Consider the following 18,949-nt stretch of genomic DNA (forward strand, 5'->3'; position numbering starts at 1 on the left):
GCAGACTATACATATATGGGTCTATATAGGGTCACAAGCGTCTACATAGGGGTCACACGCGCGTGTCCTGTATTTTGTAACCTGTCCCTGAGCTAGCGTGTTTCCCGTAGGTACCAAGTCCTTGACACATATTTTCCTGTACACAACAGCCAGCAGCAGCAGTCAGCTTATCAGTTACTTAGCATGTTTAAACTTAAACCGAATGTCAGCGGGTTTTTCATTACAAACTATCCTAAAGGTAAATCAGTAAGTAATAACTAATAAATTCCATGTTATTGTAAGGTTGGGCATGAGTATTGGTCCGCGAAGACGCACGCGCGTCGCAAACAGTGAGTCAGTGCAGCCAGTCGGTCGCAGCACTCGCTCGGGAAAACGTTCCTCGCCATTTCGCTCGCTTTGTTTTAATAATTGTATCATACGACGAGAAGAAGGTAGGTTATTGTTTCATTTTTATTCTCCGTATTTTTTTAATATCTTAATAATTCAGCGGGGGAAACGCAGCAGGTGTTCTGGGGACGATGCTCCAGGCAAGTTTAGGTTTTTATTGTAAGATCTTGTAATTTATCTTGTAAATATATGAAGTTTAATAATAAATTTATAACATGTGCTCTTCGCAGTAAAAAAATAACAAATAGTAAAATTCATAAAAATATGAAACTTAGTATATTTAGAGAGCTCTAATGTATTGTCTATCGCAAAATTTTCAATTACAGCAACTTTATGGAATGTTTTCAATTTTATAGGATTAGAATTCTAGACCCAACACGCATATTATTAGATGGTGTTCTGAGTTTTAATTTGTAGTAACGGTCAAATAATTAGTTTCGCGAGGTTGTTTTGGCAGTTCCTTAAATATATGTGTATATACCAGCAGCATTTTATACCAAATGAAGCTGAAGCGTGTATAAACTTATAGGTTAACTGTTTATATGTTCGTGTATATCGCGAATTCATGCCGTGTACATACCAATCATAATGAAAAAAGCTTAATGCATTTAGCTGCCGTATATTTAGTTCTCACTTGTAGTAGTTCTAGTTGTTTCCTTCAAGGTCAATTGACTACTGAAAGCTTAAATTTTACTAGGATCCTAAAATAAGCTCTCCAGTCACTGTTATAGTGCATACACGCAAACTGTATACTTAGTTATTCGCGAGAGCAAGCGGCCTCGGCACACAAACAGGACAAATTGAGAAAGCTTACTGTGCGTATCGCCTCTAGGGAACCAGTATAAATATGACTTGCCGTTGCTTATACTTGTTACTATTTCCTGTATCAAGTTATACAAGTTAAGCTCAACGGTAAATTATATATAGGTCGTTGTGGTCTCATGGCCCGCGAACATGTTGACCTAAACGCCCATTTTGGGAGACGATGAGAGACGTATGAGGCTATGAGCGTACTTACCTCTACATCGACTTTAATTACTCCGCTTACCATTTTGTGAAGTCGTGGGTGGATTGTGTACATTATATGGCGCGTCCATGAGGAAGTAGCGATGTTTGGGAGTGATTACAAATGGTCCTTCCTGTCGAACTCAATGTCGAAGTACGTAAGCTGTAGGTATTAAAGTGCAACGTGAAAATATTCTGCTCAGGAAAAATATGCTTATACACGACGACGAGAATACAATATCGTCGTATCTATACTTGGTCAAGCAAATCTTGTCAGTAAAAAAAAGGTGTGAAATTCAAATTTTCTATGGGAAATTCAAATTTTCTATATCCCTTCGCGCCTACATTTTTCTAATTTGTCGCCTTTTTCTACTGATAAGATCTGCTTGACCAAGTATATGTATATTTTTAATTTAGTAACTCAATTGATTATAGGTATTTACAATACTTTTGATAGATATAAAATAAAATTGTGTAAAAACTTTAGGTAGTGACTTGCTTGCTCCTATATTTTTTTTTTCTACTCCAGCACTTAAATGTGTCAATTAAATGACTGACAGTGATATCTAAAGCAATGTCATTTGAATGCTTTGTCTATAGGCTCATAAGATGACTGCTAGCAGTCATCTTATGAGTATAATACAACTGCTTTATTTTTTTTAAAGATACAAGTTCCGATCATCTTGATTGAAAGAGGTATGTTTTCATTTACAATAATAACTCTTTTTTTTTTTTAATAATAACTCAATTTTTTTTAAATAATAACTCAATTTTTTTTAAATAATAACTTTTTTAAATAATAACTCTTTTTTTTAATAATCTCTTTTTTTTTTTTTTTTTTTTTTTTTTTTTTTTTTTTTTTTTTTTGCTGCAGCTGTCATAGAAAAAGTAATGTATGCAACAGCTCATAATTGGTTCTTAAAATTCTCGGGTCCTTTTTTACAAAACTCGACTACGTCTCGTTTTGTAACTTCGACCCTTGAATTTTAAGAACCCTTATTATATCACTGTTGCATAAACTACTATTATAAACGGTCATCTTATCATTTAGGTAGTCTTTTTTACATATTCAATTGGTTAAATCGCGGAATAAATACCAAGGTATCAAGTGTAGATGGCGCTTGTTGTTAATGTTGGCTGAAAAAAAAAACATAGCACTATCCGGTTCGAAGGACCAATAAATTGTGATGATTAATTCTTATCTAAGTACTAGCGAACCGCTCCGGCTTCGCACGGGTTAACAAATTATACAAAAACCTGCCTCTTGAATCACTCTATCTATTAAACAAAACCGCATCAAAATCCGTTGCGTAGTTTTAAAGATCTAAGCATAGGTACATAGGGACAGACAGACAGCGGGAAGCGACTTGTTTTATACTATGTAGTGATAAAAACTTAATAAAGTTAAAAAGTTTAATAACTTTATTTAACTTTTGATACTATCGAATTATCAATCAACAACACTCTTTTATATTTGTACTGATTAGTTTTACGGTGCTTAGACTCATATGGTACTAAAACATATATATTAAAAAAAACCGGCCAAGTGCGAGTCGGACTCGCGCACGAAGGGTTCCGCACCATCAACAAAAAATAGAGCAAAACAAGCAAAAAAACGGTCACCCATCCAAGTACTGACGTTGCTTAACTTCGGTCAAAAATCACGTTTGTTGTATGGGAGCCCCACTTAAATCTTTATTTTATTTTGTTTTTAGTACTTATATATTTGTTGTTATAGCGGCAACAGAAATACATCATCTGTGAAAATTTCAACTGTTCGTGACACGGAACTTTCAACTGTTCGTGAACAAACGGTTCGTGAGATACAGCCTGGTGACAGACGGACGGACGGACGGACGGACGGACGGACGGACAGCGGAGTCTTAGTAATAGGGTCCCGTTTTTACCCTTTGGGTACGGAACCCTAAAAACGACGCGATTTACAAATTCGCTATGAAGTTTATGAAAACCCTTCCACATATGTTAGATCAAGGGTCTGTGACATTTTCTCCCCCTAAACTTTAACTTTGGCCATAAAACGTCTTTCGTGAGAGTTGGCGTTGGTAATATTTCCATTGAAGTAATTAGTGTAATTGATGTTCCAGGTGCCGCCATGTCGCACTCGGTGACCATCACACGAACCACCACCACCACTAACGGCGGCTCCGCGCTGTTCGTCAACACCGGCTACCTGCGGACGCTGCCCGGCCTGCTGAAGCTCGCTGAACTGGTAATGACTTCCAAAAAAAGTCAGCTATTTGGAGTTGGAAGGCCGCAGTGAGCTCGATAGAAAACTATAGATGACCTTAAGGCTCGGCCGCCAACCTCAGTTGTCTACAACTATGTAGGTGGTGTGTGGTGGGTGGACTATTTAGCAAGAAGATAGGGTAGGTAGGTACGTGAGCGATCTAAGGGCGCACCAGAGAGTGGAACAGCTACTTACACTTTAATAACGCGAATTAAAAATTGCTTACTCTAGAGAGTCTAGAGCACATAGTCGCTGTGGCCGAAATCGGTCAAGAGCATCGTCATCATCATCATCAATGGCTTCCATCAAAAGGTCAACTTTTGTCGACGACATGACGTGTGACAGCTACCTCGACAAATCTGTAGTACCTATATAAAGCTGTTATCAAATGCTATCATGGAAAATATCGGCGTATTATCTTTACCAGAATAAAAAAAATATTGTTAGATACCCGACCCGACCCGACCTACCCGACATTTTTCTGAATTTGCACTAGTGACGAGAGATGATCGAATTCCACATTTGGGAAAATCATGTGCCTACCGAAATTGCTTCATCATTTACAATGTTCGTTAATTAATTAGTCACAAATGTTAATTTCTATTTATTATAAAGTAGAAGGAAGGAAGGACAATAAAATAGTAGTTTATGCAACAGTGATATAATAAGGGTTCTTAAAATTCAAGGGTCGAAGTTACAAAACGAGACGTAGTCGAGTTTTGTAAAAAAAGACCCGAGAATTTTAAGAACCAATTATGAGCTGTTGCATACATTACTTTTTCTATGACAGCTGCAGCAAAAAAAAAGAGTTATTATTAAAAAAAAGAGTTATTATTTAAAAAAAAAAGAGTTATTATTGTAAATGAAAACATACCTCTTTCAATCAAGATGATCGGAACTTGTATCTTTAAAAAAAATAAAGCAGTTGTATTATACTCATAAGATGACTGCTAGTAGTCATCTTATGAGCCTATAGACAAATCATTCAAATGACATTGCTTTAGATATCACTGTCAGTCATTTAATTGACACATTTAAGTGCTGGAGTAGAAAAATACCTTTATTATCTAAATGGGTGATTTGCTAAAATTATTAATTATTATACATAAACAAAACCTAGTTTGGAGACTTCAGAAATTAAAAACATATATGGAGGTATATTAACCGTGCCCACATACCTACTAGCGCAAACTTGTTAATACTTACACAACATTTATTTTTACATTGATGACAGAATGTATGTGTTTTCATTGTCAATATTGTCCTACTCAAGTTTTACGAGTTTTATCATCTCTCAGATATTCTGGTCTAAACTGACCTAATTTCAGTTACGTAAATACCGGCGTTGTGTAAGCAGGAACGCATCGTTTATAACAAGGGCATCTTAACACATTACGATCTCTATAAAAATATGTAAAAAGTTATCATGATATGGTACTTATAGCTTGTACTTATAGTAGGTATTATATAATTTGTACCTACTTACATATTAATATCGGGTATAATTGTATCGTATTCCTGTCATTCAAGAGATATCATTTAGAAAACTGGCTGCAAAATAACTCCTCATTCTGTTTCTCCTTGAAACTGCGGCATGATGTCAAACTACATAATTACACGTAGTATATATGCGTCATCGTAAACGATTATTACCTTTATGCGACCGGTAGGTACAGTATACGTCAGCACGGGTAGCAATCAGACCTTTAATTTTTCAATTTTTCAGCAAAAACTTTAGAGCTTTTTTAGAACTCAAAATTGAGAGTAGAGTAGGTACTAGAAAATTGGCTTGTCTTTTACTACTTAGCGAGAAAACTTAATATTAATTATAAAAAAAAACCCTTCTAAAATGTATTCAAGAGCAATTTAGAGCGTACCTAATGATATATTTTTTTCCCAATCGGCTCATAGAACATGTACGAATTAAGTACTTATTATTTTGATATTTACTTTAAATTGGTGGCGCCTAGACTTAAATATGTAATTATACGGCATATGGTCAATAACTGTGGGCAGATGATTAGTCAATAAATGTCTTATGTCATCATAAGGTACCTAAAGGAAAACATTCCTTATAGATTAGTCATACTGATGTCGTTAATTATTGTTGAAACGTTTGGATTTCGTCATCCAAGATATTCATATTTTTCCATTTACAAAAAAATAATGGTTAATAAATTAAAATTTATTTTTATTTAATGTCGATAAAAAAACGATAGGTAGCTGATACAATAAAAGGATGAACTAGGTAGTTTCAAAAACATTTTTGACACAAATAATGGTATTGATATATCAGGTTTTTGTCAACAACAATATCCTTTTTTACTAGAGTCTGTCCGGAAAGAGAAGAATCGTGGAATGTATTGGGTCCAATACATTCCACGATTCTTCTCTTTCCGCACAGACTATCTACTATCTACCCTATACTTGCCTATACCTACAAAGATATTTATTTGTTTTTCAGGCACTTGGAGTGGCATGTGTTGGCGTCATTGGATACTACCATGACACCAAGGGTTACGTGCTGCAGGCTCCTGAGCTTTTCTTCTTTCTGATGGCTGTCACGTTCATGATCGGCACCTTTTGTCTTCTCACGGCATGCCTAGTCTCCCTGTCTACGGCTTCTCTTATATCAAAGACAATCTACGTAAGTTATTCCCTTTTAGGGTTCCGTACCTCAAAAGGAAAAAACGGAACCCTTATAGGATCACTTTGGTGTCTGTCCGTCTGTCTGTCAAGACCCTTTATCTCGGGAACGCGTGGAAGTATCGAGTTGAATATTAAAACCGTATACTACGTCTACAGTCAATCAAACAAGCTCTGAGATCACGCAAAAAAAAATACGGCCGTTTATGCCGCAAAAAGCGTATAGTATGTTTTGCCGGAATCAAAATTTATAGGGCACTTTCCGTTGACCTAGAACTATTAAATTTGCCAAGTAATATCGTCTTATACTACGAGTACCTACCTACAGGGAAAATCTGAAAATTATAGGTACTCGTACATTTGTAAAAAAATTAAAAAAGTTCAATTTTTATGGAATCCTCGGTGGCCGACTCCGACTGGCACATTGCCGGTATTTATAAATCCTGGTTGTTTTCTCTAAACCTTTTCTTGTCTATTTCGTATCTTTAAAAAATAATTAAATTTTCAGGAGGTGATATACCACGGGTTGGCCTGTATCCTTTACTTAGCAGCAAGCCTCACGTTACTGATAGAAGTCAATCGTCACAAAAATGCCTACGGTTATAGAAGCTATTACGAGCCGTATTTAGCCGCTTCGGTAAGTTCAAACATTACCTATTTCATCGATACATCTCAAACTAGTTGACTGTTAGTGCGCGGCCTGGTTAACGCCGAATGCTGCGCTACTTTTCAGAAAGTCTGTGCCATGTCTGAGACATGCCATGTAGAAATGTGTGAGCCATGACCATGAGCGGCGTCAGGAATGGTTTCCGAATTAAATATTATTAAAATATTAATAGCTACATGTAAAGTATCATTCAATAGAACTTGCTAACTATGTAAATAAACCGCCATACTAAAATTGACACTGAATGTCAAATTACTAGTAACTTTTGTTTACATAGTTAGCAAGTTCTATTGAATGACACTTTAGTAACAGCTACGAGCGGTCGGGTTCCGAGGTTCGCTGTAGATAGGAAGGCTAGGCGTGGCGCGAGCTTGTGAAGGCCCTTTGCACCTCTGGGGTGCCATAGGACAACAACAACAACCTAGTATCAGCGTCTGTAGGTCTAATACACTATCTACAGATACTGTTTGTGGCATTTACTTACAGTAAGAATAGGGCATATTTCGTCAATAAAGCGTAATTTAGTGGAAAACGGGTGCTTTATTATACAGGATGCTTCCTGTATCAGGAGCAATAAATTAAACTGTAGGCTGTACTTCTCAAACTGACCAACATTTGTTCAGCAACTTTTGAAAATAACTCATGTTTTGATTTTTATTATATACACTTTTAAGTTTATTCTAAGACGCAATGTATTGCAAATTTTGTTAAGTTTAAAGAAGGTGACAAGCAACGTCAAACACACTGATGTCAGCGTACATTGAAGGCAATATTTATTTTGTATGAAAAAGAGGAAGTCTAAAGGATTCATAATTTTTAAAAGTTGCTGTTGTTGTTAGTTTAGTTTAATGTATTGCTCCTGTTACAGAAGCACCCTGTATACCTACGTTTTTTCGAATTCCATTTGTAAACTCATATTTTTCATAGAATTGTATTATTTTTAAATAACATGTTATTAATATATATATACTGTGTCAAGTTAGTTCATTTATTTTTCTGATGTCACCGGTTTTTATTTTCAGATAATGGGCCTGGTTTTGGCTGCACTGTATTTGATCAGCACGTTTTTGGCGAATCGTTCGTACCGTGGAATATAAGTCACAAAGGTATTGCCTATTCAGGATTTTTATATATAAACACCGTAAAAGTGCGTTCCATCTATGTCTTGCTATGAATGTTAAAGTTATAAAGTTAATAGGTACGATATGATATGCAAATTCAAGGATACAAATATTTCTTTATTATTTGGACATCTGAAAATGTTGAATATTTCCGATATAAATTATATTTAGTTTTAGTTTCGCATAATATATTTATTTAATAAGTTAAGGTATACACTAACTAGTCAGTTAAAGGGTGTTCACTATTCTAAGGGGTAATACAAATTACAGAGTGTTGAGTCGATGATCGTTGATTGATAACTTCAGTTGATTTTTAAAGTCGTCGCAAATAGATAAAATACTTATAATTGTATTAAATTGCCTAAAAGCATAGACGAGCTTGTTATTGTATAGAATGACTAGCTAATAATATAGTGACTTACAATTTACAATAAACCTGAATTGAACCCAACCTGAAATAAATATTTTTACACTAGCCAAGCTAAGTCTTTGGATCTTATTTGGATCTTTTACAATACCTACACAATATATTTATAAATAGATACACCAAATCATTCTTGCACCCGTAACCCCAGGGTACGCTACTAAATAATTAATTTTTAAGAACTATATTTTAAGAAAACGGATGGAGTTTACTAATTGCGTACCTACATACATACAAATATCTACACACAAAGAAAGATTGTTGTAACACTTGTACCTAAGTAATAAACAAGTAATTATAATTTACACACAATAAATGAAAAAAAACAAGAGATTGTCATATTGGCAAACAATGAATTACCTACTTAATAGAGTTTTGTATATTTTAATGTATAAAAGAAATCAACATTAATTTACTCTCCATTTCGACAAAAAATAATACGAGTATATATATCAAAATATACAGCATTTTTATATAAATCAAAACTGGTGATATTTTACTGTTTATTATAATTAATAGGCACTTGAGTGTTAAATGAGAAAACAAGGTTCTAAATATTATAAGTAGTTAAAAACCGAATTTCCTTTAACTTTGATTTACTGTCATCGTTTAATTAGTAATACGCTGCTGAATGACGGTAAATTAAACTATTACCACGTAGGTATTACAAGTACATATTTATGGAGATATGCAACATTGTAGGGTTGTAGGAATAATTAGATTGTAGTAAGTATTCATAATATAATTATAATTATAGTATAATTATATTCAGCCATATTTATTTATACATTAATCGGATAAGTCTTCGTTGCTTCCAGAATAGTAGTATATTTATACCTACTAGGTGTGTACCTATAAAGTTATTAAAACTTTAAGATTTGATTATAATTTTTACCACAAACCACAAGCAACTAATTACAGATAACTATTAACTACAGATTTTGCTATCGATGTTGTTTAATACATACTTTTATTTTAATATATTTGTACTTTTTAGTAAAATGTGATGTTTTATTATAGCACAACCCGCTCCTGCATTTGTCTTCAAATAAAAATATATCGTATGGGCGATGATCATGTGACTGCGTGACCTATTTATTTCCGTTTAGTATTTAACAGCACTTACATTGAGCCCCACGATTGATTGTTGCCATCGTTTTTTTAAATACTTTCATCAAGGTACGTATTGGGGCTGCCCTAATCCATAAATAGAAGTCTCCACAGCTGTAAATATTCGAAGTCGCGGGTGTTCGTCCAGTTATTTTTACACGCCGGCACGCTTCTTGCTTAGCACGCGACTTATTCAAATAAGTCCCGACATTTGTTAGAGAAGGTTCACAACATCAGATGAAGATAATAGGATATATTTTAGTGCTCCCGATTCGAAATTAGGCAAATAGGGCGAAAGTTCGCTGAACTTGCGCGTGCGCAAAACATCTAAAAATACGTGTTGTTAATGACCGTTTGGCGAAGTATTTGAACTCTCCCTTGTTTCCTGTGGGATGAGCCATAGACCGTGTCTGGACATTGTAGAGGGAAGTGTGCTGTTAAAGTGGGATTATTTTCCGTAATATTGTGAAATGACACGGGGCCCAACCATAGTCCGTGTTACGCCGGGCGGCGGCGGCGACGAGCGTGGCATCAAATGTTGTTGCTGCCGCTGCTGTGAGTGCCTCAACCTGGGCTACCTCACTTCGCAACATGGATTGATAAAGCTTGCTGAAGCGGTAAGTAGGTATTTCCTAAAAAATAAGTAGCATATTTCAGTGAGTGGTGTAATATTTCAAATTCAACAACAAAACATTCAATTGATAAAGAAGTTTGTCAGTAGTAGGCACGAATTTTTAATATTCTGCGTGACGATTACCTTTCGCGCCTTAATTTTTAAAGTACTTTCCTATTTTCCTGATTTTAAGCAGCTCTTCCGAAATGTAAATAAAACCCTATTATACCTAAAGTATTGCTAGCACGTTGAAGTCGCGTATAGTAGTTAAAAATATGTTTGTATGTTTTTTTTTTAAGTAAATTATTACAACCCTCAAAACTTTCTGTACAACCCACTTTGATAGCTCTGTGGTAACGCCAGTGAAAGCAGGGTAACGCCCGCTTGTGCAGTTTGGTCACTCTGTAGAGTTTCCTATTAGGTAGTATTTCATAGAATTGTTGTTTGTACTGACTAAGAAAAGCTACTACTGCTACTACTTTGTATGTAATTGAAAATCTGTGCAGTACAGAGTTGGCTTCGCCCGACTCTAAACATATCTACACTAAATGAAATTATATTTAAAGTAACAAGCCATCAACATTGCTTGTATATAGATGCTAGGCGGACTGTGTCAGAGCTTGCTGGTGAAGTACGGCATGTCGGCAGCCGGCACGCTCGGCTCGGCCTTCCACGGGTTCCTCACCACCGCCTCGGCCTGCCTGCTCACCACCGCGCTGCTCATCGCCTGCTACGTGCTGTCGTCTAACTCGCAGCACCTCATCAAGCAGTCCGTGTTTGTAAGTACACGTCGGCCTCGCGCTCGGGCCGGCACGGGTTCCTCACCACCGCCTCGGCCTTCCTCCTCACCACCGCGCTGCTCATCGCCTGCTACGTGCTGTCGTCTAACTCGCAGCACCTCATCAAGCAGTCCGTGTTTGTAAGTACACGTCGGCCTCGCGCTCGGGCCGGCACGGGTTCCTCACCACCGCCTCGGCCTGCCTGCTCACCACCGCGCTGCTCATCGCCTGCTACGTGCTGTCGTCTAACTCGCAGCACCTCATCAAGCAGTCCGTGTTTGTAAGTACTTACACGTCGGCCTCGCGCTCGGGCCGGCACGGGTTCCTCACCACCGCCTCGGCCTGCCTGCTCACCACCGCGCTGCTCATCGCCTGCTACGTGCTGTCGTCTAACTCGCAGCACCTCATCAAGCAGTCCGTGTTTGTAAGTACACGTCGGCCTCGCGCTCGGGCCGGCACGGGTTCTTCACCACCGCCTCGGCCTGCCTGCTCACCACCGCGCTGCTCATCGCCTGCTACGTGCTGTCGTCTAACTCGCAGCACCTCATCAAACAGTCCGTGTTTGTAAGTACCACCTACATGTCCGCCTCGCGCTCGGTTCGGCCACACACGGGCTCCTTTACCACCGCCTCGGCCTGGCTGCTCACCACCGCGCTCGACATCGCTTGCTCTTGCTATGCTAACTCGCAGCATCTCATTAAACAGTTCATGTTTGTAAGTACGACATACTACGTGTCTAAATTGTTTGAAAATATATAACACTAGCTGTTGCCCGCGACTTCGTACGCGTGGATTTGTATATTGGTGGTTATACATTCTACATTAGTTTAGCTTTAGAACATTATGCAGCAAAAGATAGCAGTAGGGACGGTTAATCATTTGTTAATTATTATACAACGCATGAGATTTGTCTTTCACAACCTGGCTACGAAGTTTCAAGCCCCTAACTGAATAAAATTGTTCTCGATATAATCTCTCTCAACCCGCAGAAGATTTTCAAGTCCACTATTTAATAAAACCTACTACCTAACTACCTATTTACGAAGTTTGAAGTTCCTAGCTTTAAATAAAATTTGAACCCTCTACCAACTCTCAACCCCTGTTTAAACTTTTAGGGGATGAATTTTTAAAAACGCTGAAATTACTTTTCTTGTATTGTAATAATATGCCTTTATACAACGATTCAAGTCCCGCACTCAAATAAATATTTGGGTTCCATACAAATTTTTGACCCCCTTCACCACCTTGGGGGATGAATTATCAAAGACTCTGAAATTAGTTTTCTTTACCTTTACCTTTTTACAAAGCTTCAAGTTCCTAGCTTTAAATAAAATTATAACCTATACAATCTTTCTACCCCTTTTTAACCCTGTTATGGGATGAATTTTTAAAAACGCTGAAATTAGTTTTCTTGTGTTCTAATAATATGGCTTTATACAAAGATTTAAGTCCCGCACTCTCAAAAATATTTGATCTCCATACAAACTTTCAACCCCTTTTTCACCTCCTCGGGGGATGAATTTTTAAAATCGCTGAATAGGGTTTTTTGTTTTTTAATAAAATACCTTTTTACGAAGTTTCAAGTTCCTAGCTTAAAATAAAATTTGAACCCTATACAGACTTTCAACCCCTTTTGGATCAGGGGATGAATTTTTAAAAACTTCTCTTTTAATGAAATAACTTTTTACGAAGTTACAAATTCGTAGCTTAAAAAAATTTAAACCCTATACAATCTTTCAACCCCTTTTTAACCCTTATAAGGGATGAATTTTTGTAAACGCTGAAATAACTTTTCTTGAGATCTAATAATATGGCTTTATACAAAGATTCAAGTCCCGCACTCTAAAAAATATTTGATCTCCGTACAAACTTTCAACCCCTTTTTCACCACCTCGGGGGATGAATTTTTAAAAACACTGAAATTATTTTTGTTGTTTTTTAATTTTATACCTTTTTACGAAGTTTCAAGGTCCTAGCTTAAAATAAAATTTGCACCTCAAGACAAAGTTTCATCCCCTTTTTTACCCCCTTAGGGGTTAAATTTCCTAAAACGTCGCAATTCCTTTTTTTTGCAATCGGCTATTATGCCTTTCTAAAAAGTTTCAAAGCATTTGTAATGGATTCAAACTCTCAAACCCCTTTTTAACCCTGTTAGGGGATGAATTTTCAAAAACGCTGAAATTACTTTTCCTGCCTTATAATAATATACCCATATACAAAGTTTCAAGTCCCACACTCACAAAAATATTTGATCTCCATACAAACTTTCAACCCCTTTTTCACCACCTTGGGGGATGAATTTTCGAAAACGCTGAAATTAGTTTTCTTGTTATTTAATATAATACATTTTCACAAAGTTTAAAATTCCTAGCTTAAACTAAAACTTGAACCCCATACAATCTTTCAACCCCCTTTTAACCCTTTTAAGGGATGAATTTTTGGAAACGCTGAAATTACTTTTCTTGAGATCTAATAATATGGCTTCATACAAAGATTGAAGTCCCGCACTCTAAAAAATATTTGATCTCCGTACAAACTTTCAACCTCTTTTTCACCACCTCGGGGGATGAATTTTTAAAAACACTCAAATAAGTTTTGTTGTTTTTTAATTTCATACCTTTTTGCGAAGTTTCAAGGTCCTAGCTTAAAATAAAATTTGCACCCCAAGACAAAGTCTCATCCCCTTTTTTACCCCCTTAGGAGTTGAATTTCCTAAAACGTCGCAATTCCTTTTTTTTTGCAATCGGCTATTATGCCTTTCTAAAAAGTTTCAAAGCGTTTGTAATGGATTCAAACTTTCAACCTCTTTTTAACCCTGTTAGAGGATGAATTTTTAAAAACGCTGAAATTACTTTTCTTGTCTTATAATAATATACCCATATACAAAGTTTCAAGTCCCACACTCACAAAATATTTAATCTCCATACAAACTTTCAACCCTTTTTTTACCACCTTGGGGGATGAATTTTCGAAAACGCTGAATTTAGTTTCCTTATTTTTTAATTTAATACATTTTTACAAAGTTTCAAATTCCTAGCTTAAAATAAATCTTGAACCCCATACAACCTTTCATCCCCTTTTTAACCCTTTTAAGGGATGAATTTTTAAAAACGCTGAAATTACTTTTCTTGAGATCTATTAATATGGCTTTATACAAAGATTGAAGTCCCGCACTCTCATTAATATTTGATCTCCGTACAAATTTTCAACCCCTTTTTCACCACCTCGGGGGATGAATTTTTAAAAACGCTGAAATTAGTTTTCTCGTTTTTTAATTTAATACCTTTTTGCAAAGTTTCAAGGTCCTAGCTTAAAATAAAATTTGCACCCCAAGACAAAGTTTCATTCCCTTTTTTACCCCCTTAGGAGTTGAATTTCCTAAAACGTCGCAATTACTGTTTTTTGTAATCGGCTATTATACCTTTCTAAGAAGTTTCAAAGCATTTGTAATGGATTCAAACTTTCAACCCCTTTTTAACCCTGTTAGGGGATGAATTTTCAAAAACGCTGAAATTACTTTTACTGTCTTATAATAACATACCCATATACAAAGTTTCACGTCCCACACTCACAAAAATATTTGATCTCCATACAAACTTTCAACCCCTTTTTCACCACCTTGGGGGATGAATTTTCGAAAACGCTGAAATTATTTTTCTTGTTTTTTAATATAATACATTTTCACAAAGTTTCAAATTCCTAGCTTAAACTAAAACTTGAACCCCATACAACCTTTCATCCCCTTTTTAACCCCCTTAGGGGTTGAATTTTTCAAAATCGCTTCTTATCTCTTGTACACTTTACAAATGCAACCTAGTGTGCAAATTTCAACTGTCTAGCTTTTGTAGTTTCGGCTCTGCGTTGATGAATCAGTCAGTCAGTCAGTCAGTCAGTCAGTCAGTCAGGACACTTGCATTTATATATATAGATTAGAATCCTTCATTGTTTACTAATGTACTATTTGCATTAGGATTTTAGGATAATCTTAAAATAAATTCTTGATAGTACCTATACTAATAATTGATGTTTTTGCCTGATGTCCACAGGAATGCTTGTTCAACGCGACGGCGTGCTTTCTGTACTTGTCTGCTTCATCGTACATGGGTGTGGCGGTGAACCTCTACCTCTACCCGCAGTACGCCATCATCAGCATGTACTCTGCCTACCCAGCCATGACTGCAGTCTATGTAAGCATATTCTGCATCAACTCAGCGCGTACCTTAGTTCTCCTCCTTCTTATATTTGCACCTTCCTGTTTGAATACGAAATGAGGACTGGGGCTTTTGCCTGTCGTAAAAGTGGGCATAGGTAATCGTAGTTTATTTAACGAATGTGACAGCCATATGACCTTATATTACAGTGCGAATGCGTAGTTGATAGTGGATGGTTACGTCGTGAAGGTTTCTTAAAGCTAACAGCTTGTGGTACTGGTAATTTTTCTTCATAAGTTATTAGATTAGGTACTCCTAAAATATTCTTTGTATACTTAGGTAATCTACATAATTACATACATACATAGTTCCTGGTTCCTTACATTGAGTGAAATAAAATTGTTTATTGACTTCAATGACCTACATCTTTTATGAATTAAGGATGACTCACGCTATGCCGGGCTGAGGCGTCCGACATGTCATTTTCTATGTCAGCTGATCGGTGATCCATAGAAAACGAAGCGCCGGAAGCTCCGGCGGCCGGTCCCGGCCCGGCCTAGCGTGAGTCATCCTTTGTATGGCCCGTTATACTGCACCTGCTGATACATACTTATATGCATTTTCTTTGTTTCAGTACATTGGAGTAGTTCTGGGAATTCTTCACGGCGTCGACGCGTATATCTCATACAAATACCTCAAAGGATATCGATGAAAATGTCACATACATCACATCGTCGAATTTTTTTTATCTATATAATCGAAACTATTAACAACTCATTCCATATGGTTTACTTTATAATAATGTATAAGTTAAATATTATTTTCTTACTAAAACAATCAGTCTTTTCCTTGAACTTATTAATTATATTTTATTGTTTTTCGGGCTGTTATGCTAAAGACACATCAACACAATAGGGTATTTAACACATGTTGAATTTTATAACTAAATCTAGTTAAGTAGATAGAAAATGAGCAATTTATCACAATACATTGGAAATTTAAAAATTATACAGGAATAATAAAAAAATACAAGGCCTTAAAGTTAAAAAAAAAGTACTTCCAAATAGGAAAAAAATAATGATACCAGTCGATTTAAAAAAATATTAAATAATAAAACCACATCAAAATCCGTTGCGTAGTTTTAAAGATCTAAGCATACATACAGACAGACAGACAGACAGACAGCGGGAAGCGTCTTTGTTTTATACTATGTAGTGATTTTGTTATTTAATCTCTGTTTTAAGCGCCATGTCACGACTTGTCATTAAAACAAGTCGAATATGCACAACGGAGCTAATTAGGTAATTAAGTTACGAAATGACTTAACATAAAAAAGTAGGTACCCGTATTTCCTATACGACGGTGACACCATCAATTTGTTTTTTTCTTAACGATTCTCAATTGCCATCGGCGCAGGAGTCAAAAGGCGAAGTTTTTGCTTGTTTGATTTTATGTTAAATTGCGCCAGCGTCGGCCGTGCCTGGCACGGTCACGACGAGGCCGCAACGTCATCTTCATTGTGTATCACGTACTCACCTACCTACAGATAACGCTTAAGTACATGGTGCTAGGTGCTACAAACTTAAGCTAATGCGTGTTATTCGTGATACTATGCGTGTTCGCGTATCTAGTTGAATATGAACACAAAGCAACATTGGTTATGATAAGCATTTAACATAATAATGAAATTATCGAACACCTGTAGGGCTATTATGGCCGGCTCTTTATCATTTGTCACCATGGCTGTCACGTTCTAACAAATAAGTAAGTGCGAAAGTGACGCATAGCATGACAAGTGATAAAAATGCGACCATGATACGCCGCCTGTACGGATATGATGGTCGTTCTTGTCTACGTGACAGCGTGATAAAACGGTGTCCGTCACTTTCTTTCCCACGGTGTTAAACAGTGACAGTTATTTTATCACGTGGATAAAGATGGATAAAGCTATCCATAATAGGCTGGCTGAATACACTGTCAGGAAAATAGGTACAAGGTATAATTCCTATGTACTTATAATCATCTACACATGTGTGTAATCATTCGAGAATAAATCATAGGTAGGGGTAGAATTTAGGGTGGTTAAGAGAATGGCAAATCTGGTATAATCAAAACTCGTCTGATCAAGATTAAATGCGTCTAAATACCTAGGTACGAGTACCTATAATCAAGTTGACTTGCAAGTTTTACAACTGGAGCGGCATGCAGAATCAAACAATCTGTTATTGATTTGAAATTGTTATGAAACCATAAAACTATCGGTGGATCTCGCTCGTGCGAGCGCGATGTAAATAGTAGAGCCAACAGGAGTGGTCATTTCTCCATACAAACGTACTCGACTGTTTCCTCCGTGGGTTTTGAAGCTAGAGCAATGATTTTTCAACACAGATTAATATTGTCAATATCTGTGTCGGACCGTTTTGCTTTTTTTGATATTTTTGTTTTTTAAGGCGCTAGAGCCTTTCAAAAATGGCCAAAATGGCCTAATTGACTATGCCGCAATGAGAAGCGTGCTATTCAAAACTGACATCAATTAGTCAAAAAAGCAAAACGGTCCGACACAGATAATGTCATAATCATTTAGATTTCCAAATTTGGTTACGATTGGTTAAGTTTTGGAGGAGGAAACAGTCGAGTACGAAACCTCGATTTTTGATATTTTTACGCAGGATTTTTCGCCTTGTCTTTATCGCACTAGTTTTAGGAGCCGCTTCCGTTAGCGAGACGGGTATATTTACCTAAAATATTTAAATCGTAGCTCCTGTTGGCTCTTAATATAAAATTAATTACACATTTTTACATAGGTACTCGTCTAAAATGTAGAGTTGACGACGCAGTTAACAAAATGGGTAAAGTTTGTAGTTTGATGATATTTGCATAAATTATAAAATTTATAAATGTATGTAATATGTGGTACGACTGGCAAATTATCATGTGTCATCAAATATATACAAATGAAATCTGTAAAGATTACTTACGAGTCGTCTCAATTACTTAGGTTAGGTTAGTTCAGCATTTTAGTGTACACAGTCGGTAGGTGCCTACTCAAATAAAGACTCTTCTATTCATATCAATAACATTTTTTACGGTAAAACTGCTGCGGTTTAGAGTTTTTTTTACTTCTAAGGTCTCCTTAGAGTTTTAAAGGCGTGACAACCTCGAGTTTAGGTAGCTTTCCCCATCGCCGGAGGTGGGAAAGTGGGACACAGGCGGCGCGCAGCCATACTTGCCATGACTATTAAGTCTTAACTAGTTTAAAGAAGTAGTTAATCAACTTTAACTGAACTACCTGCGCTGCAATGATACTTATTGCTACTCAAATTATGCGTTGCTTCTTCATATAGGTAATCTATACCTATTGTTTTTTCTGATTTACTAAAATTCCCAGTAATATTTTAATGTTTATTACCTAATTAGTTAAATGGGTTGGTCCTACCTAATTTCATTGTTTAAAATGGGTGTCGTTTATCAATCTGTAATGTTAAAATCTGTAGTCTACTGCCGGTAAAAAATGATCAAGAAGTTTTCAACTTTAATGAGACCATCTTGAGGTTTATATTGTGTTGTAGTTTCCATACGTTGCCCCCCCATTTACCCATACTATACGATAACTACATATTATCTAGTCACATCTGGGTTTGCTTGGTAAACGTCACAGGGGGCGGAACACGTGCATGGAAGCTGCGATATAGCGCAAGGGCCAGTGGGCCTACCGCGAACCACGTTCGACGTGTTGCCTCCCTATCACACTTACGTATGAATGTACATGTGCGACAGAGAGGCAACACGTCGAACGTG

General features: G+C 36.5%; 2 protein-coding genes across 2 annotated transcripts; both read left to right on the top strand.

The window, feature by feature from the left end:
- Positions 1-280: 280 nt before the first annotated feature.
- Positions 281-8,105, top strand: LOC134649238 (uncharacterized). The gene is made up of 5 exons (XM_063503956.1): positions 281-431; positions 3,498-3,622; positions 6,105-6,287; positions 6,795-6,923; positions 7,976-8,105. Exons 1-5 carry the CDS (start codon positions 290-292, stop codon positions 8,048-8,050), a joined length of 654 nt encoding a protein of 217 aa, XP_063360026.1. The 5' UTR covers positions 281-289; the 3' UTR covers positions 8,051-8,105.
- Positions 8,106-9,687: 1,582 nt separating this feature from the next.
- On the top strand, positions 9,688-15,880 carry LOC134649239 (protein singles bar). Its single transcript, XM_063503957.1, has 4 exons — positions 9,688-10,225; positions 10,818-11,000; positions 15,047-15,187; positions 15,786-15,880. The coding sequence occupies exons 1-4, from the start codon at positions 10,079-10,081 to the stop codon at positions 15,861-15,863; spliced, it is 549 nt and encodes a 182-aa protein (XP_063360027.1). The 5' UTR covers positions 9,688-10,078; the 3' UTR covers positions 15,864-15,880.
- Positions 15,881-18,949: the final 3,069 nt, after the last annotated feature.

The sequence above is a fragment of the Cydia amplana genome, chromosome 6 (genome assembly GCF_948474715.1).
Source record: "Cydia amplana chromosome 6, ilCydAmpl1.1, whole genome shotgun sequence".
Lineage (NCBI taxonomy): Eukaryota > Metazoa > Arthropoda > Insecta > Lepidoptera > Tortricidae > Cydia > Cydia amplana.

Coding starts and splice junctions, on each gene's coding strand:
- LOC134649239 (XM_063503957.1), top strand. CDS start 10,079: ATGACACGGGGCCCAACCATAGTCCGTGTTACGCCGGGCGGCGGCGGC. Junction 10,226..10,817: donor TGATAAAGCTTGCTGAAGCG/GTAAGTAGGTAT, acceptor GCTTGTATATAG/ATGCTAGGCGGACTGTGTCA. Junction 11,001..15,046: donor TCATCAAGCAGTCCGTGTTT/GTAAGTACACGT, acceptor TGATGTCCACAG/GAATGCTTGTTCAACGCGAC.
- LOC134649238 (XM_063503956.1), top strand. CDS start 290: ATGAGTATTGGTCCGCGAAGACGCACGCGCGTCGCAAACAGTGAGTCA. Junction 432..3,497: donor TATCATACGACGAGAAGAAG/GTAGGTTATTGT, acceptor TTGATGTTCCAG/GTGCCGCCATGTCGCACTCG. Junction 6,288..6,794: donor TTATATCAAAGACAATCTAC/GTAAGTTATTCC, acceptor TTAAATTTTCAG/GAGGTGATATACCACGGGTT.